Raw genomic sequence first — 21,835 nt, forward strand, 5'->3', positions numbered from 1 at the left:
GTCGCTGTTCGTGGTTCTCTCCTCCGTTGCCCTACCAATGAGCGTTTTCCGTAGACCTGTACTTACCTGGGTAAGACGTTGAAGGACATATCCAAAAATGGATTACAGAATCGTTCCCGAATTTCTCGTCGGTCTCAATGATGAGATGAGCGTTAGGCACCGAGAGGTTCGGATGTCTCGTCTGGAAAACCTCACGGACGATCAGACGGTCATCCAGACAATAACGCACACAAACATCACTCACACACACAACGAAAACACAATGGGTTCAATGGCACTATACTTATCAGAATACTATTAAAAAATAAACAAGAGAAACGATCAGAACACTTAACACTGCACATGTATAATTAAAATCACATTTTACTTTCTCACTGCATTATATCCCTTGGTCACTTTATATATTAGAATTAAAGATTATGATAATAATTTCACTAAATATGCTTTTCTCACACCATTAATGCACTTGGGGAATTAGCACTGGGAAAAGGTGTCGCCGGGATAATCCCACGAAGTAATATAGTTGCTGCTCCAAACAATCCTGAAGAGTCAACACGAGTCTTCATCAAAATTGTGTAGTCGTCAAAGTGAAATGATAATGTTGGAGGGCGCGTTATAACTGGTACGCACAAGGTGTGTGAACCTGGGATTTACTAATTGAGGCTAGCCGTAAGAAAACATCCTTCACTGCTAATAACTTATGCCCCTTAGCACAACTTTATACTTGATGCTCGACGCGACGTGCGTGGTTGCTGCCTCGAAACGTGGAGTAACACTCCTCGAACTTAGAAGTTCGAGATACGAGCTGCATTGGTCGAAGAATCAATGTTGGCAATTCATTCTCAAAAGCACTCAGGTTAAATCACCTGTATGTACATGCAAATCGAATATGGAAAATAATTAATGTTAATTTTAGTTCACTGGCCACGAAGCACAAGACATTGCGATAACTCGGGCGTGTGAAAGTACAGATAACGAACTAATAAAGCGAAGTGGCTGGCGTCGTTCAGGCTGTCGAACATCTTTTTAACTAGTATTTCCATAAATGATTGAAAGATTCAGTTCCAAATAGCCACAGAATATATACTATGCATATTAATAAGTCAGGTAGAAATACTGAGAAGGTTCGTCGATCACTGAAATGTTCTCACCACAAACTAACGTTTCGGATATATATATGAAAAAACGATGAAAGACTTCTTTGTTCAATTGCGTGGGAAGAAAACAGTTCCCATCGAAGAAAGAATTTATTGGCGTTGCAGAATAAAGTATAAAACGAAAAAATAATTACTGCATTTTCAAAATATACAGAGCGTCCACAAAAATACTTCTATAACCTGGTGACGGTTATACCATTAATTCTATTTTCTTTCATATCTTTTGTAATCACCCTCATTATGTTCTTTCTTCATAAACTTGGGAACATGGCTTTTACATCAATACTAAATATGATGTTTTTAACTCTAATATGTCCAACTGCCTCCAACCTTCTCTTCATTTCCACCGAATTCTTCACACTGCTACATTTTTGTTGCCCTCTTATTATTTCTACCACTTCCTTTATCTCTTGCTCCAGTGCACAGTGATCCACAAATCACAAAAATCAGACAAGGCACATGAACTGCATGTGTGATTTGAAATCGTTAGAAATACCGAAAAGATTATGATAGGAAGTGTCTGAAGGAATATTATGGTCGTATGGATAGAAGTGACGTATAATATGTATGTAAGAAAAATACAGTATAACCTCAGTTTGAGTCCTCTTCACTGACATCCATGACATGGACCATGAATGGCTGTAGAGAGTCCAGCAGGCGTACTTCAATGGAGAGTACTTAACATCATAATGGCTTTCGTTTTTGTCTGGGTATAATTTTATGTTGAAAAGATAGGATCAGAGGTAACGAGAAGGCGTTGCACCATATCTCGCATGGTAAGCTCCCTTGAGCTCTTTCTGGCGTCATGCTCTCGAAATTGCTTCAGATTCTTGTTGAGAGCTTCCTGCGCTTCTTCTGATGTCTGTCCAATGGACGTAGGAGATGATGGCCGCACCATGAACAAGCTCCTTGTGCATATCTACATCTCTTGATGAGATCTACACACAGGCTTGTTATGCTTGCAACCTGATCAGGATGGTCAAAATCTTCTCGCCGTGTTTCCGTCATTTGTTGTCCCCGAACCTCCTAGCAGTGGATGATCCACGAAGAGGCCGAGTGATTCTTTTAATTGGCATTGACCTTTTTTTTTTTTTTTTTTCTGGTATTTCATCATAAAATGAGGACTTCTTCCTAGACGATAGCTAAGCGTTGATTCGTGTAATCCAAGAGTTCCTGAAGCGGGACCTCTGCAATTGATTCAGACATTTGAGTCCGTGTGGATAGCATTGCTTTTCTGACTCTAACGGTTTGTTCTAGGCTGGGTAGATATCACACATTCCAAAACTTTGCGCCAGACCGAATAAGCTGATATTAATGTTTAGTCATGTCACCCTTCAGGAATAGTACAAGTGCTGCATTAGGCGTGTATATTCGAGTTCCTGATTCCGAAACCTCATGTTGTCTAGATGCCCAGGCTACTTTTATTTTCTTTGCCCTACTCGGGAAACTCAGACTTTCTTTCAGTAGCTTCGCTTGTTCCATCTTTCCTTCTTTTCTTAATTTTATAGTGGTAGCTTCTGCCAGGATACAGCTAGTGTGGGACTTTCTTAGAGTGTAGGACTCTCTGTCTTCCCTTTATGTGATCGTTCACTGCCATCCGCAGAAGAAACACTTGGTCTCCCCTTAGCTGGTGATGCACGCTCCTCCTCCTCCACAAGAATAACAAGGTTTTCGTCTAACCATGTTGCATATTTCTACAAGAAACGGTCCGTCATGCGATGCACCTTGTCCAATCGTCGAAATGCGTAAGTAACGAATACAGTAATGCCGTGTTGAATAGTTTGTCTTTCTTTATTCGTCTTTGGCTTCACTTCTTCCAAAACGTGGTTTACAAGTTGGCTCCGCTACTCTTACCGTCCTCTACTAATAGACTTCAGCAACACGAATAGGTCTCTCCTATTGCATCGACATTCCATTTTGGACCTGAAATTGTATTCAGGTCTCAAGGGAATATTACTCTAGGTTTGGAACAAGAAATGAGTGTGTAACAAGGTGTAACAAATTTCTCACTTCAAATCACAATTTCCTTTTATAATTAATTTCTAACGGACTCAGTGATACTATTATCTACCATCTATTACATGGTAGACGCATATATCCAACAAACACTTTTGTTATTCAATAGATGAATGTCTATATACATATTAGAAATAAAAATATCATGCCCGTATGTTTTTCAGTGTGTACAGATACACAAATTACAAAACAATGCCACCTTTTTCTCAATGCAAAATGAGACAAATCATTAGCATGCATTGATACAGTTTAGATGGCTCTGGATGTCTACTGGGAGGCTGTAAGATGTCCATGACAGGTATTTCGTACACCCCAGATATTTGGTTTCTCAAAACTATATAGCACATATTCAATCTGTGTTTTTGCAAAAAACATTTTTGGCCAGGTTTTTCGGGTTCCTGGGCCACTGTGCAGTGGTTCAAAATATTGCATGTGCAATCCAGCGCTGGTCTTAGTTTAATATTTTCCTTATGAATTTTCGTGAATCCTTTCATAACCGTTATTCTTCCTTCTTCAATAAGTCCTTTCCTATACCCTTCTTTCTCAACGACACAATTAGTTCTAATTTTTTCACTGTCTTTTCTCTTTCTTACGTTCTCTAACTCACTATATTCTTTCTTTGAAAGGTTCCTTCTTTATGTTCCTCTTCACTATCATCTTGGCCCTTCTTCTTATTCCCTCCCTTAACTCCTTGTCCTGTACTTGAATTATCGCTTGTTCTACACAGTAAATGACATCCTCTGCGTCCAACCTTTGTTTTCTCACTTTAAAATTGTAATCTAAACACAGTAGCTTATTTTCGTCTTCCGACAGTCACATCACTTACTACTACTACTTTCTTGTCTATATCTTCGTTACCTTCTTTCTTCCACTCTAACCTCATTCCTTTCTCTTTCAATCTCTTGTGCACTTTCATACTAAAAACTATGATAACTTGTGTTTAGCATTATACCAATTCGCTTTTTCAAATAATCGTTGATCATGATTATCACCAGTTGCGACCCCGTCTGAGTCTACTTTCTTATACAAATTATGTCGTTTGTAAGTTTAGGCACCTGAAGTTGCATTACAGTTTTCTCTTGTACTTAGGTATCCTTGTATTGCTTTTCTTGTGTGAATTACCACATTATTTATCACATTTTCGTTTGAATTCGTACCTGCTTCAATTCCGACTTTTGCATCACATTATGTGTGTTTCACACGCAATTGAATTACGTGATAAGTGTTTAGATTTAAATCTACTTCCTTCCACTAATTAGCGATCTTTTGATCTTCAATCTATTATTCTACTTATTTCTTACTGCAATACTTGATTTTCTGATTTTAGGGATTACATATTCTATAACATATTTATTGTTTGCAACAAGTTACCGGTGTCTATACTAACATCAGAGTGGCTTGTTTTTATCGTAGATCTTCCCCTTGCACTTGTTCTTTACTGTTAATTGTTGCTACTGTTTGAGATCATACTTCTTTATGTCTTCACATCGCCGAACAACATGTACAATTTCGTTTGGAGATTTCTTGTTTTCTCGGAATAGAGCTAGAACCATTTTCTTTCACTGTATCACCTTCCATTGTGATGGGACCATTAACCAGCCTATTTTGTTTCTTTGTTTTGGATCCTGTAACAATTTCCGATGTATTTCTAACTCTCACATAACTTACGAAGATTTCCATTACGTTGGCTATTTTTTACATGAGGTCGTATTTTTATTTACTATTTCAGCAACTGTAACACACACACATCCATGATCCGTTATTTAAGTACGCTCTAGTCACTTCGAGCTATTTTCCACCTAGCCTGGAGGTAGCTTCCCTATCTATGTACCACTTGTTTAATGACATTATTTTGTATTGCAAATTTCTTCACAAAGATCGCACAACTGCAAACGAACAAATGATCAATTATAATATTTTCTGAAAATTATAATAGCCGCATTGAGCTTGAAATTGAGCGCTCGCTTACAACCCTACTGAAAATCATCTACATATTTGGATTGATATTAATGTAAGCATATCTGAAGTTTTTGTTCACATTAATTCTATATTAGTTAAAGTTAACCACGATACTGTATAAGGAGATAGAAATCTACATCTGATTCAGTAATTTCCCGTTTCTAGATGTTTCGTTTAAATAATTGATTTTCATTGATTGATTTCGAAGTAGAATTTTTTCGTGACTCTAATTCTTATCAACCTATTAAGCTAAGTTGGTCGCTACACGAACGATGATACTATTATTAGCAAACTGGAATGATCGGAAACTTCACAGAATGGAACACACCATCACATAATACATTTTCACTTCTGCCACTTTTTAAAGACCCAGTGAGGTGATCATGTCTTAGCACGTCAAATATGTATACCAGCTGAAATAAGTACATAAAATGACGTACGTATGTACAGTTTATATGCAAACAAACGAAAAAAAAAGATAAAAGAAACGGGAATTAAAATATCATGATATTCCATGCTCTCCAGTGTTGACTTCAAACATGGAAGGAGAGTTCTAAACATTCATATCCTCATTAGAGCCTTGGGTAACTTAGTTTTGTTCATCCTTTAGTTTATTTTATTAAAAGAAATTGACGCAATAATAAATATAGGTAAGTTATTGAAAAAATGAGTTATGCAGCGTTTTATCCTGCTTTTCTCTAAAGTTGCAAAATATTTTTTTTTCTGTTCTTTCCTTTTTTTCTACTTCTACATTCATAGAGAACTGGCAGGATCTTAAAAACCTTAGTGGGTGGTAATCGGAACTGTCCGAACAATCATATCCTCTTACTACTGACATTGTAACTTAACTTATGTTCAACGACGTTGCCATAGCTTTGGTCCCCATTACACATTGGGTTCTTTCTTTCTATATAGAGAAGGGGGAAATAAACAAACACTGACCAATTTGCCTGCATATATAGATCATTCCTTCTCAATGGAAAAAGAAATATTCTGTTGAAAGCAGGTTGAAAGTGTCAAATAACAACAACATCAAGCACTCGGAGTTTCCAGACTACTTTTTTCTTCGCCGAAACATTTGAGACATTCCATTCCATTCCATATGACTGAGAAGATCAGCTTATGCTCACCCCCTATTTTTGCCGAGAGCTGCCGTCCAGTTCGAATTTTGTTCCTCTCCAAAGGAAGAAGGAAGATTTTTCCACTCAAAGTGTCAAGTAACAAAACAACACAAACCATTCGGAGTTTCCACGCTACTTTTTTTTTCGCCAAAACTTTTCTCAAGTGACAGAGAGGAATACGCACTCATCCCTCTGGTCGAAAATTGTCAGCTAGCTTGAATTTCTTGGCAACACCGAATTTCGGAGAAAATGTTTGTTTTACTACCATGTAGTGGGAGGAGAAGGTTAATAGGTCAATTTTCCATACCTCCCCCCAAGGTTTTTAAGACGTTTCTAAAACTGTATTACTTGAAATTAGTGAACAACAGTTATGAATAGTACATGTTTAGATCCTTCTGTGAACATTGGGACGCCATAGAACCTTCATCTCAGTACCCTTCTAAAATTCATACACAATAACGTATCACATTTGCAGCCCTGTTGTGAAAACGATGTAATGAAAAGTACAGGGTGAGTCAAAAGTCCTTGGACACCTGCATAAGTTTGAAAATCGACGGGAAAAGTAAAAAGTGATAGTGGGAACAGAGGTTTGATGAGGAGCCGCAACTCTTGGAGTGTATGTCATTCATGGCCGACATCTTGAAATCCGCCATTTTGAATTCAAGTCATTTTTTTTTAAATGGGAAGGGGAGTGTATGACACATCAAATAACACTAGCTTGAGCTCAGGAATTAAGTGGTGTAATTTGTTTTTTTCTATCTTGTACAGTTTAGAAGTTATTAATGTTCAAAGGTGGGAAATTACCTTGATACTGATCCAGTTCTCTCTTTGTTCCAGGTGATCTCAAATGGGTCTGACACGTCAACAGAAGATCGAAATCATCCTTATATCAGGGGAACGCAGCTACCGAACAATAACAGCTGACTACAACAGACGGCACCCAGACAGAGAACCGGTATCGCAGAGCACGGTGGCTCACGTGATCACCAAATTCCGGGAGACGGTCTCTATTCAAGATAGGGCACGTAGTAGGCGCCCAAAGACTGCCACCAATGAGGAAACTGCAACGGCGGTTGTTGCATCGTTTGTGAAAAGTCCTAAACGAAGTACCCGTCGTGTGTCCCTAGCATGTGCAATAAGCCAATCCTCCGTTGTCCGGATATTGCACGCCAATCAGTGGCATCCTTACAAGCTGCACATGCAACAAACTGAACGAGGATGACCCTGATCGCCGGTTGGAGTTCTCCATGTGGGCTACTGAACAACACGAACTGGATCCTGCGTTTGCCAAGGGCATACTGTTCGGAGACGAGGCGTATTTTACTTTGAACGGGGAGGTTAATCGACATAATTGTCGATACTGGTGTAACGCAAATCCGAACTGGGTTGACCCGAGTCGAGAACATAGTCCAGCGAAGGTGATGGTGTGGTGTGGCATATGGGACATCCGCATCATTGGGCCATTTTTCATTTACAACACCTTAACTGCACCACAGTATCTGATGCTGCTGCAGGACCTTGTGTTCCCTGCTACACTGAACGCTAACGGCATTTTCCCATCTTATTTTCAGCACGATGGAGCCCCTCCACACTATGGACTTGGTGTCAGTGAATGGTTGGATGAACAACTGCCAGGGAAGTGGATTGATCGCCGTGGTCCCGTGGAGTGGCCGCCCAGATCCCCTGACTTAACGCCCCTTGAGTTTTATCTATAGGGACATCTTAAGCAGATTGTGTATGCTGAGACAATCCGTGATTTGAGACACCTGGAGGAACGCATCCAACAAGCCTGTGACCAAATTTCAGGAGACATTCTCCTCCGTATGCAGTCAGAGTGGTTGCGGCGACTACTGTTGTGCATTGCACGGGATGGACAACACGTAGAACATGTGTTGTAGCATTCAGTATCAAGGTAATTTCCCACCTTTAAACATTAATAACTTCTAAACTGTACAAGATAGAAAAAAAAATTACACCACTAAATTCCTGAGCTCAAGCTAGTGTTATGTTATGTGTCATACACCCCCTTCCCATTAAAAAAACTACTTCAATCCAAAATGGCGGATTTCAAGATGTCGACTATGAATGACATACACTCCAAAAGTTGCGGCAGCTCACCAAACCTCTATTCCCATCATCACTTTTTACTTTTCCCGTCGATTTTCAAACTTATGCAGGTGTCCAAGGACTTCTGACTCACCCACGGGGTGAAACGAGCGGAGAATTGAAATATTAGTAGGGGAGCATATGTCATCCCGTGGCAGCTTTCGTAAAGATAGGATGAGATGATGATTTTTTTGATTTAGAAGAGCCTTCTAATGAATAATTTCGATGGTGTCACACCGGTGCATGGCGTGTAGACATGATGATGTCATCAAAATGGCGGACAACTCGCTTCAAGAAACAAGTATTATCTCCGTTGTTTATAGAAAATTAAATTTCCCATAAAAACTGTTATGTAAGTACTTCTTCTAAAACTAAAGGCTTAGGAGTTATTTAATAATTTAATGAATTATTTAACAATTATTTATGAAATAAATAAAATTAACTCCGAAACCGTTAACTTTAGAGAAAATACCTACATAGAAGTTTTTATGGAAAATTTATTTACCTTTAAAATGAGCTATTAACGAACAAAATTGGTCAAGAAATAACGGAGATATGACATATAATATGTTAATTACGTCATCAAAATGGCAGTCACGAATAAAATTTTACTTCTTAACATGTCATCCCGTGGCGGCTTTCGTGAAGATAAGATGAGTGGGTGCCTTTTTTTCTATTTATAGAAGCCTTCTGGTGAATGATTTGGATGGTGTCACTCACTGCTGCATGGTTTATATACATGATGATGTCATCAAAACTTTATTCAAGAAGCAAGAATTATCTTCGTTGTTATTGCTATACAGCTGAGACTTATACAAGCTATACTGCTATTACTTTTACTATTAAAATAACTACTTCCAAACTAAGGTACTCTTTATTTACGGACACGGGTACATGCACACAAACTTCAAAAGTACTTTACTAAATTTTATCCCCATGCTACTAAATAATATTCTTCACAGTACTTCTAACAAGCCCACTTGCATACTCCAACTTCATTCTTGCTCCCACGAACTCTTTGACTCACGCCAAAGCCGGCCATCCTCATACTCATCACAGACTATTGACAGTAGTGTCACACTCTTCACAGACTACTTGCTATACCACATTCTCCACAGATTACTCACTATTTAACTCTTCCACATTCTTCACAGATTATTTCCTATTACACTCTTCCACATTCTTCACAGACTATTCACTATTACACTCTCACATTCTTCACAGATTATTCACTATTACACTCTTCCCCCGTTTTTTTTTTTTTTTTTTTTTTTTTTTTTTACAATGACAATCTATTAGGTGGTCTCCTGATCCTTCCGGATCTTCTTGGTAGCTGCCAATCTTGCTGCTCTGCTGATGTTCTGCCATCTCCTGGATATCTTGTCGGTAGCTGCCTATCTGGGTCTCGTACTGGTGTTCTGCCATCTTCTGGGTGTTGTCTTGGTAGGTGTTGATCTTGCTCTCTGACTGATGTTCTGTCACTTTCTGAATTTATGTTTGGACTTCTAGGTAGTTGTACGTGTTGTATATCTTCCACTGCTGCGTTTGTGCGCGGGTTTTTCCGGCAAAGAAACCATATATCCTCCTGACATTTTCTTGGCATGTTATCTTCTTGGTCTCCCTTTGCTTGCGGAAAAATTATTTGATGACGATGGCACTTCCGTATTTTTCCTTGTATTCTTACCAAAAACACGACTGGGCTCATCTGCCTGACCAGTTCACCTTTGATAAACTTAGGAAAACGATCGCGATAGTTCTTCACCCAGACCACTTCATTCTTTGCTTGTTGCTCCACTTCTTTCCTGTCTTCCTTGCCGCGTTCAAACACTCCCTTCTGTACAACATTAAACATTGTGCGTGGTTGAAAATTTAACATCAATTCCGCTGGTGGTTTCCCTGTTGCCTTACTCGGTGTGAAACGAAGCATGTATAATATTTCTTTCAGCTTATGCTCTCCTAATCTACGGTTCCATGCATGTTTATTGTCTAAAAACTGTTTTCTTAAAAGCTGCTTTACTGTCTGCACGGCTTTTTCAGCGATTCCATTGCTTTCTGGGTTGTATGGTGGAGTTAGCACTGCCTTGATGTCTCTTTCCTTTAGGTATGTCGTGAACTCAAATGATGTGAAAGGAGGTCCGTTATCTGATACTAAAGTCTTTGGATACCCGAAAATTTGAAAAAACTCGTCTAACTTTTGTTTAGTTTCAGATGCTGTCGTTGAATTTACATTCCACACTTGGATCCATTTTGAATAACTGTCCACTAACAGCAAAAATTTAGATCCCACACAATCAAAGTGATCTACATGCACTCTTCCCATCGGTTGTGCTTCTGCTTTCCAACTACTATATTGATTTTTCGAGTTATTCCTATGCATGCTATTACACGTTTCACAAAATTCGCTCATTTTTTTGATATCACGGTCTAAACCTGGCCACCAAACTGCTTCCTTAGCTACAGCCAGCATTCTCCAAGCACCTAGGTGATTCCTGTGTAGCTGTTCCAGATATTTCTTCCTTAGCTTATGTGGGAGTACAATTTTGCCTTCCATAATCACACATTTGTTCACAACTGAAAGTCTTTGCTTGTTGTTAAAGAATGTTCTTAACTCTGTAGTATTATGTTCTTCCTTCAACTTCCTGGGCCAGCCTTTTATTATCCATTCTCTCACCTGACATAATAGTCGGTCTTCTTCCGATGCCTCCATGACTTCTTGGAGCGTTAATGGTGCCAACATTATTTGGCTTATGAACTCTTTTTCGTCTATTTTTACATCCACTGGTGCCTCATTAATCGGTAGTCTGGATAGGAAATCTACTACTTCCACTTGTTTACTATAAAGGATTTTGAAGTCGTACGAAGACAAGAACAGCATCCATCGTTGGAGTCTTGGTGAAGCTGCGTCTGGAATAGCCTTTTCTCCGAATATGATCTTGACTGGCATAGAATCTGTAATAATTGTAAAACGTCTACCGAACAAATATTTATGAAATTTCTTTACTCCGTGTATTATCGCTAACGCTTCTCTTTCGAACTGGGCATAGTTACGTTCTGCATTGCTCAATGTTGCTGACGTACACGCTACCGTCTTCAACTTGTTATTCACTTTGTTACACAGCATAGCGCCGATTCCATCCTGTGATGCATCCGTAACGAGTACCACCTCTTCCTTCTCATCAAATGGGTGTAGTATTTCCGCCTTCTTCAGGAGTTCTTTTGCTTGTATAAATTCTTGTGCATGTCGTTCATCCCAACACCATATGGCTCCTTTTCTTAGTAACGCATACAACGACGGAATTTTTGACGCTAAACCAGGTAGTTGTCTATGGTAAAATGAAAGCATGCCTAGGAAGGCCTTCAGTTGCGTTACATTCGTCGGTTCGGGACATTTCATGATCGCTTCCACCTTATCTTCCATTGGTTTAATTCCTTCTGGACTAATATGATGTCCCAAATACTCTATTTCCTGTTTGAAGAAAACACACTTGTCTCCCCGCAGTCTGATATTCAGGTCCTTGAACTTTTGTAGGAGTATCCGTGTCTTTTCGTAACAATCATACGTATCTTTTCCCCATATTATCACATCATCCAAGAAACATGCAGCCCACGGTAAATCTTGTAACACTGACTCCATAAACTTTTGAAAAATTTGTGCTGCACAGCTCAACCCAAATGCTAGTCTTTTGTGTTGGTACAAACCCCAAGGTGTGTTCAGCGTCATGTATTTTAATGAATTTTCATGGATCAACAATTGTTGGTACGCCTGCTTTAAATCGCACAATACGAAACAATTGGCACCCTTCAACTTGTTCATTAAGTCTTCAATGCGTGGTAGTGGGTACGATACTTTTTCCAGAACTTTGTTTACCGTCACGCGAAAGTCCCAGCATAACCTGATGCTTCCATCTTTTTTTCTCGCTAATACCAGTGGCGTCGCCCAATCGGAATAATCCACTTGCGTCAAAATTCCTTGTTGCACTAACTTGTCTAACTCATCTTTCACTTGTGGTTTCAAACTTACCGGTATTTCGTATGCCTTCTTGAAAATTGGTACCGCTTCTTCTTTCACTGGTAATACCACTTTGTACCCTTTAACTGGTGTGTTTAAGTCTCCCTCAAACACTTCTTTGAACTCATCTTTGATTTTACTTGCTAAGTTGTCAGCTACAGTTGCGTCATCTGTTCCTATCGAAGCAATATTACTACTAAACTGTTCTTTCCAACAAGGCCAAAGTATATTGATCCATGAACGTCCCACAATTGGTTGGTTTAGTTTAGCATCCAGTACATATAATGGTAACTGCCACTTACTACTTTTCCACTGCACTTCTACCATTATTTTACCTTTAGTGTCTAACGGTCTACCATCGGCATTGCATAATTTAATGGTATCCGATACCACTTGTTTGTTGGGGAAATGTTTATTGCATGCATCTCTACTGATTACTGACACTGCGGCACCTGTATCTAGCTCAAAAAACACTGTCTTACCGTCACATTTTAGCGGTATGTTACATAAGTCCTTGCGTTTACCGTCTGGTACGTCCATTGCCAATAATTCAACGATCTTATCTAAGTTTTCTTCCTGCATTACTGACGTTTCTGGGGTAGTCACTTTAATTTCTTTCACTTTTTCTGTTACGTCCTCTGCGTCAATAGTCCCTTGTACTTCATGTCTTTTAAAACACATTTTCTGAAAATGGCCTTGCACACCACAAAAATTACACTTCACATATTTCGCAGGACAGGAGTATTTGTTATGTTGTTTCCCGCACTTACCACACAAAAATTTACCCTTGTGCCGTTCTGCTTTATTACTGTGCCGTTCTGCTTTATTACTATTTCCACTGTTACTGCTGTACCTTACCTGTGTTTGATTTTGCTTATTTGGCTTACCTTGAAAATGACTCAACACATTCACCTGACCAACCTCTTCGAATTCTTTCTTTCTCATGATTGCCATGTCGTTACCAATAGTTTCCGCTTGCACTGCCATTTGAACAGCTACTGTGAAGGTCATATTGTCTTCTGCTAACAATCTCTTACGCACATTATCGTCGTTGATGCCATATATAAACTGATCCCGTAATGCTTCTTCTAAAAATGTGCCGAATTTACACAATGCTGCTTGCTGTCTCAACGTGGCTACAAATTCGGTAACGGACTGACCTTGTGACTGTTGAATAAATCTGAATTTGTACCGTTCTGAAATTGTGTTGAGTTTTGGTCGGAAGTGTAACACTAACTTGTCTTTGATTTTTGCGTAGGTCAGATCTTGTATCTTTTCCGGTTCACAAATGTCTCTCAATAGTTTGTATGTTTTTGCCCCGATAGACGCGATCAATGTAGGCACTTTCTTTGCGGCCGGTAACTCCATGGCTATGCAGAATTGATCAAACCTGTCCAAATAATCACTTATTTCCTGGTCTTCCACCTCAAATGCTTCAAAAAGTTTGGAACCTGCCATATTGTAAATCCTTTTTCCTCGTCGCCACTGCTATACAGCTGAGACTTATACAAGCTATACTGCTATTACTTTTACTATTAAAATAACTACTTCCAAACTAAGGTACTCTTTATTTACGGACACGGGTACATGCACACAAACTTCAAAAGTACTTTACTAAATTTTATCCCCATGCTACTAAATAATATTCTTCACAGTACTTCTAACAAGCCCACTTGCATACTCCAACTTCATTCTTGCTCCCACGAACTCTTTGACTCACGCCAAAGCCGGCCATCCTCATACTCATCACAGACTATTGACAGTAGTGTCACACTCTTCACAGACTACTTGCTATACCACATTCTCCACAGATTACTCACTATTTAACTCTTCCACATTCTTCACAGATTATTTCCTATTACACTCTTCCACATTCTTCACAGACTATTCACTATTACACTCTCACATTCTTCACAGATTATTCACTATTACAGTTATATTATGAGATATAACAAAAGGAAATCACAGGAAAATACCTGAGATATGATATGTAATATGTTTGAATGATGGAATCAATGGTAGTGACAGTGATAGCCATATAAACATTATTTTTGTTGTTTATCAGCCAAGTCTTTTTTTAATACTTTATTTGCAAGCTAAATAAATTTCCTTGCAGTTATTTTGGAACGAGGTTGTAATATTATTTGTAAAATGAGTTACTGTAACAAACAGTAAAGCATGGGTAAAGCAAACATAAAGGTAACCAACAAAGTTATGTCGCTCAATTCGCCTCACAGCGTGAGTTGAATATGGAGATAAGGCGAAGGTCAGTTGTTGGTGTGGATGTATCCAACATACTCCCAGGTTGTGACGGTTCAGTTACACCGTGAACTTGCGTAAGGACATTGTAAGCATGGGACCTCCACAGTGCTTTATGTGGGCGTGTATACTGTACGAGTTCAAACTGGGGTCAAACGCCACTGCAGCGGGGTGGAAAATGCCGGGCCTTTGGTGAGGGTGTCGTGACTATGCGGACAGTGCAGCGGTAGTTTAACAAGTTTAAGGATGATGACGAAACACTCGAAGACGCACCACGTCGCGGAAGTCCAACACATTTAGAAAATGAGGATCTTCAGGCAGCAATTGAGGCGAACAGTGGTAAGATATGTGAGGAGTTGGGACTACTATTGAGTGTGAGTGGATAAATCATTCGTCAGCACCTTCAACAACTTAAGAAGCACTACAAGTTAGGTCGATAAGTCCCACATAATTTGACTCTGGGCCAGAAGGCAACGCGAGCACACGCCTGTGTTTCTTTGCTGTCTCGTCTGAGAAAGGAGCCATTTCTGGACAAGGTGTTGACATATGATAAGAAGTGGGTCCTGTACGAAGCTCCACGGCGCCGTCATCATTGGTTAGCATCCCATGAACCGGTTCCAAAACAACCGAAACCAGCACTGCACAGAAGGTCCTCCTGTGTGTTTGGTGGACTGCTTGCGTCATCGTGCATCGGGAACTGCTACCAGCTGGTCAGAGCACCAATGCAACTGTGTACCGTTAGCAGTTGAGCTGTGTTCAATGAAAACTCAAAACTCTGGAGCCACCACTTCTGAATTGCAAAGAGTTCCTCCTGTTAGAGGACAACGATAAGCCTCATGTGGCTGGGGTGACCCGGGACACCATTCTACGCCTTGGGTGAGAAACAATATTGCATCCGCCATACTCCCAGACATTGCACCATCCGATTATCACCTGTTCCATTCCTTGAACAATCACCTGAGAGGACACCAGTTCAAATCCCTAGTGGAGGTGCAAAATGCACTTGATATCTTCTTCGCTTCACGTTCCACCAAGTTCTACCGCGATGGAATCCGTGGACTTCCAGAACGCTGGTAGAAGGTCGGGCAATGCTGATGGGGACTACTTTTGATCTTCCAGGTACTTCTTAGGTGAGATATAGATGTTCGAATGTGATGGGTGAGAAAGCGATAGAACCTTCTTGGTTACCTTTATATATATATTGTACACATGGAAAATGAAAGATAGTACTTCTTTAGAAGAAGGCGAGATCAACTATAGGTTTTACATGAATGCAAGATAAAAATAATTAACATAATGTTGTTACATTAATTTGAAATTGTTGGTTGAGAATTACAGTCTTGATTTCAAATTATAAGTTAATAATTCTTTTCATGGCAGGTATAAATAAACGCTTTGTTGGTGGCAACTTTTCCCAGCTTGTCTGTTTATTCGGGAAGATATACCATTGCAAATATTGAAGTATGCAAATATTTGATTTTGGTTGGGAGATTTGGCAGATGACATTTCTAAGGTTACCATCACTTTATCAGGAATAAAATCTTGATTGCCTAGTGAACAAAGTTCTGATAGAATATCGTCTGATGCAAATGAAAACTTTCCAATATGAAATTTTCCCTTTTATTAACAAAATATCTGTGCTATTACATCCGGAAAGCGAATGAAATGCTGAGAGTGCAGAAGCTTTTAATGCACCTAGAGCATTAAATACATCTCTAATCGAACTTGTCTTTTGAATTGGACACAAAATTGACAACACTGGAAGGACAGGATATCTTCGTATGCTAAGGACCAAAACATCTATATTTTGTGCAAAAATAAACAATTTATCACCCTTGTCTTTTCTTCGACAGAATGGAGAATTATTTTCATATCTGACTCTTCTTGAGTGCTACGGAGATGATCCAATGAGCATGCGTAGAAGAATCTTCTGAATGCCATGAAACTACAAAATTTTTCTTCTTCACCTTTTTACAGTAAAGCGTTTTCTGGTTCAAGTACTAAGTTAGTTCATTTTTTGTACCATCACGCGAAAGTATTTTCTGCATCTTGACATTTACTATGTTTGTGCTGTCGGTGATTTTGCATTGAGTAGGTATAGTTGTATTACTTCTTTTTTTGCCTTGTAGTATTCTTTATGGAGTTTTCTTGATAAATGTCGAAAACAGGTGAACCTCATCATGGTTCCAGTACTTCGTTTCAATATTTTTCATGAATACTTCTGCCAGATCTACGCATTTTTTGATATTTTTGCCTTTACTTATATTAAGTGATTGACATTCTGACATCCTACCATCTACGACTACAACTGAAAACGATCTTATATCAGCCGAACCTGCTTCCGAATGGAGTTGATTTTGCTCTGAGACTACTGTTTGGTGTGTAGATTTCGAAATCTCAATCACCTTACTTTTCCTGGAACATAGAATCATTGTATTGTCATAGTTAAAAAGTGATCTCGGGACAGCTGATAACTCTTACGTTCGAATCGTTTCATGTAAGTCGAAAAAAGGCGAAAAAAAAGTAATCAATGATTGATTCTACACATCTAAGGTGTTTTTCCCAGTCATCAATTCTTATTGATCATATTAACCCTAACAAATGTTCGACTATGGTCGTGTATGCCTGCACCAATTTAAATGTTGTGTTGTTTTGTTCTTGTATACTATCGAATTTCTTATTTGTTTTCATATAAATTGCTTCTTCAAACAATATTTAATAAATCTATTATTCCAGTACTTGCCTTAACTCTTTAACCTTCTTGATAATCTTTGGGCATAGATATTTCTTCATGAACATCTTCAGATAAAAGTCAAACAAAACGATAAGAGTACGTTTGTGTGGTTCTTCTGCTCGTCTAACATGTTTGTCCGATATAATCTGTTGCACAGTACCAGGCTTCCAACATTTCTGGAATGCCAGATCCATCTATAAATGTGCCAATAACACGTAACAGTGCCATATATATGTGGAACTCTCCAGGTCGTAGAAAAAGAGTAAGATGATGAACAACAAAAATAATGTATATTTGGCTATCACTGTCACTGCAATTGAACGAGATTCCATCATACAAACATATTACATATCATATCTCAGGTATTTTTCTGAGATTTCCTTTTGTTATAACTCATAACATATTTACTAAATAATTGTTCAGTAATTTGTCAAATTATTAAGTAACTTTTATACCTTTAGTTTTAGAGGGAGTACTTACATAACATATTGTTGAGAATTTAATTTCCTTTAAAATGAGCTATGGAAAAAGAAAATCGGTTCATAAACAACGGGGATAATGCTTGTTTCTTGAATCGAGATGTCCGCCATTTTGATGACGTCATCATGTCTATACACCATGCAGCAGTGAGTGACACCATCCAAATCATTCACCAGAAGGCTTCTATAAATAAGAAAAAGTCACCCACTCATCTTATATTCACGAAAGCCGCCACGGGATGACATGTTAAGAAGTAAAATTTTATTCGTGACTGCCATTTTGATGACGTAATTAACATATTATATGTCATGTCTCCGTTATTTATTGACCAATTTTCTTCGTTAATAGCTCATTTTAAAGGTAAGTAAATTTTCCATAAAAACTTCTATGTAGGTATTTTCTCTAAAGTTAACGGTTTCGGAGTTATTTTTGTTTATTTCGTAAATAATTGTTCAATAATTCATTAAATTATTAAATAGCTCCTAAACCTTTAGTTTTAGAAGAAATACTTAAATAACAGTTTTTATGGGAAATTTAATTTCCTTTAAAATGAGCTACGAAAAAAGAAAATCGGTCCATAAACAACGGAGACAATGCTTGTTTCTTGAAGCGAGTTGTCCGCCATTTTGATGACGTCATCATGTCTACACGCCACGCACCAGTGAGTGACACCATCGAAATTATTCATTAGAAGGCTCCTCTATCACCCTCTCATCTTATCTTCACGAAATCTGCCACGGAACATGTTTTTCTTACATATGCTCCCCTACTATATATAAACTTCAAGTGACTGGAATTTGTTATAAGGGGAAAAAGAAAGAAACAACTCAATACGAAGCACTAGTGTATTACGTTATCGAATAATTTAAACCAATACTATTCGAGTTAAATCTGTTACCATATATATAGTTTAACGAGATAGATGCATAATTGGAATTGCATCAATATTTTTAGTCATCAGGTAGTTTCAACAGACAATAAATAACGAATAACTCATCCGCTTCACATGTTCCTGTGAAGTGCATAAGGCAACACCACTGCTTGTAGTTCATTCTTTGAGTTCCATTTAATTAAACATAATCGGTCAGTTATTTTAAACAATGAATATATTGTTTTACGGATACTTCGATTGAAGAATGTTATGCTTTAAGTGTTCATTTTATAGAGTTATTATTTTAAACTTTAGTCAAAAGTAGTATTTGTAAGATAAATCAAATATCTCCAAAATAGTTAATCGCCTGTATTGGAGTAAATTTCATGTGATGTTTTGTTGGATGACGTCATGATAAATTGAGCGTGAGGAACATGCAACAAGTACTTATAGGCAACACGCATTCGCAAACGACCTTTTCGCTAGCAGTTCAGGTGGTACATCCACTTGTCAAAGAAGAGATCGTTGTTTTATTTCCCCTAATTAATGGTTAGATCTTTCTGCTTCCAAAATTTTCCCGCACTAACGCTCTCGTCTTTGGTGCGAGCGGTCCCGAGTTTGATTGCCGCTGGGGCACTCGATCGAAAAAGTAAAAACTTTCTCAGGCAAGCCATCCTGAGTGAGGTTTTCTGGGTTTTTCTCATTCACACCAAGAAAATGCCGGATGGTACCTGACGTATAGGCCCCAGGCCGCTGTCTTCCTTCCCTTTCCTCGGATAGTGCGATCGTCAAGAGACATCATCCCTCATACGTGACAAACTACCACGTCCTTAGATGCCGAAAGCCCAGAGATCAATTTCCTAAATCCTAAAATCCAAAATTTTTCCGTATAGCTTTGGGTTGAGCGGAAACGGATTCAGATTTGATCGTAATGATTTCCATAACAGAAAACAGTCTCAACACATATAAATAACTAGATAAATTACATGTATAGAATTATTGCTAAACTTCTTTGGATTGATGAGACTTACACGTAACTTAATACATGCGTGGCCAACCTTTTTAGATTTGAGAGCTATTTTTTACTTCAGAAATCATTGACAGTCTACTTGTCTGTTCACTAGCCCGACAGAGGAAACAATGAAGCAGACACAGTGATCAATACAGGGAGTATCACACAGACTTCCACGGGCGGCCTTTCACAACTTATTGGCCGACCGTGCTCGATACGTTGGCCACCCCTTACGTAATGGATGAAAGAATTATCGTGTTGCTGGTAACTCAGTGATGCAGTATCTACGCAATGAACTGCACATGAGATTCGATTTCTCTCCAGGCTATAGATTTTATTTTTCTCCAGGCTATAAATTTTTGTATGTGTGTGTTTCTTGATCATTGTTTCACACTCACCTTCCAATTTTTAAAAATTAGAAAATGTAGTAGAAGTAATGTATTACTTTAAAGTACCCTACTCAATATTAAATAAATGAATTTTGAGCTAGAAAGAAATTCAAATTCAATGCCCAGTAAACACGTTAAACTGCAAGTCTATGTTGTAACAACTCCTGCGTTGAATAGTAGGTTGAACTCCAAATTAATAACGTATTTTCAACATCAAATTAAGAAATTTTCAAAACTTCAAGTGAAATGTTATTTAAAAAGGTAATTTTCCACTTCTTGCATTCATATTTAAATAAGCTACTAGAACAAAACAGGGGGAGGAAGTACATTAAATTCCGGTTGAGCTTATTAAAACTACTTGAAGTTATAGTAACTTTAAATTTCTCTGTAATGTAAAATTTTATGTACTCCTAACCTAAAGTTCTCATTTCTCATTATGATTGTTAAGTTTGTTCAACATGTCTTGGCATTTCTGAAGTCATATTTATCCTCGAAGTTTCCGATAGACCGTAAGTTCTTATGGACTGTATATGTGTTTGCTTTAAAAAAAAAAAAAAAAAAAAAAGTTCATAGCCTGTGAAGAAACAATCCCTTGTAAACCCTATGCACGTATATATGTATTTATCTCGTCAATGCATGTTGTAATAAATAATAATATTCCGATTTTGTTTACTTTCAGCTTTTCTAAACAACATCTTATTGTACGTGTAAATCGTGATATCCCACTTGGAGGAGAAATTTTCAATTGTTATGGTAAATAGTTTATGATTATTTTTGTTAATTATTTCAATGTGATTTTCATTGTAACGTCATGTTTTCCTTATTTAGTCCTTAAAACATTCCGTAATGTATGTATGCTGTTCTGTACAGTGCTTTATATTTCAAAATACAGCGTGAGCACAGAAACAGTACCTGAGTTTAAAGTGCCATATAATTAACATTAAATTGAATATTTACATGAAATTTTGTACAGAGCGTAAACTCAAAGTATTTTCCCATCTATCTTTTCAGAATCCTAGTTCTGACCAGGGCAGCTAGAGGGCAGTAACATCGAAAATGGCGTTTACCCCACAGCATCGAAGCTGGTGCATTTTACAATTTGCAAAAACAAGCAGTTTTGTGAGAGTGCAACGTGATTTCAAACGACTATTTAATGCTGATCCACCCACACACAAATCCATTGTGAAGTGGCATACAACGTTTATTGAGACGGGGTGCATTTGTGATCAAAGAAAAGGACATTCAGGGCGACGTCCAGTCTTCGAGGAAACTGTGGAGCGCGTAAGAGCAGCCTTCGTACACAGCCCACAGAAGTTTACACGTAAAGCTAGCAGAAAGTTGCAGATGCTACAAACAACAGTAAGCAAGATCTTATGCAAGCGTTTGCGGTGTTACCCGTACCGACTGCAGTTGGTTCAGAAGTTATACCCACAAGACAAGGTAAAGCGCCGTAAGTTCTGTGAGACTATGCAGAATTTCATGGAGGACGACAAAAACTTTCTGACGAAGATCATTTTCAGCGATGAGGCGACATTTCACTTAAGTGGAAAGGTGAATAGACACAATGTAAGGATATGGGGAACCCAGAATCCTCATGCAACTGTAAATGTGGAACGTGACTCACCGAAAATCAATGTTTTTTGTGCAGTATCAGAGCGTCGGGTGCGCGGTCTGTTCTTCTTTCAGGAACAAACAATTACAGGTGAAAGTTAGTTAGCATTG

General features: G+C 38.4%; 1 protein-coding gene across 2 annotated transcripts in view; it reads left to right on the forward strand.

Moving 5' to 3' along the window:
* Window positions 1-21,835, forward strand: part of LOC145662774 (protein-lysine N-methyltransferase SMYD4-like) — a 283,052-nt gene that overhangs the window by 161,726 nt on the left and 99,491 nt on the right. For both annotated transcript variants that reach the window (XM_081728644.1, XM_081728645.1), the window contains one exon: window positions 20,793-20,866. In XM_081728644.1, coding sequence (XP_081584770.1) covers window positions 20,793-20,866 — 74 coding nt within the window. The remainder of the gene's footprint in view (window positions 1-20,792; window positions 20,867-21,835) is intronic.

The sequence above is a fragment of the Thermobia domestica genome, chromosome 10, assembly GCF_964235325.1.
Source record: "Thermobia domestica chromosome 10, izTheDome1.hap1.1, whole genome shotgun sequence".
Lineage (NCBI taxonomy): Eukaryota > Metazoa > Arthropoda > Insecta > Zygentoma > Lepismatidae > Thermobia > Thermobia domestica.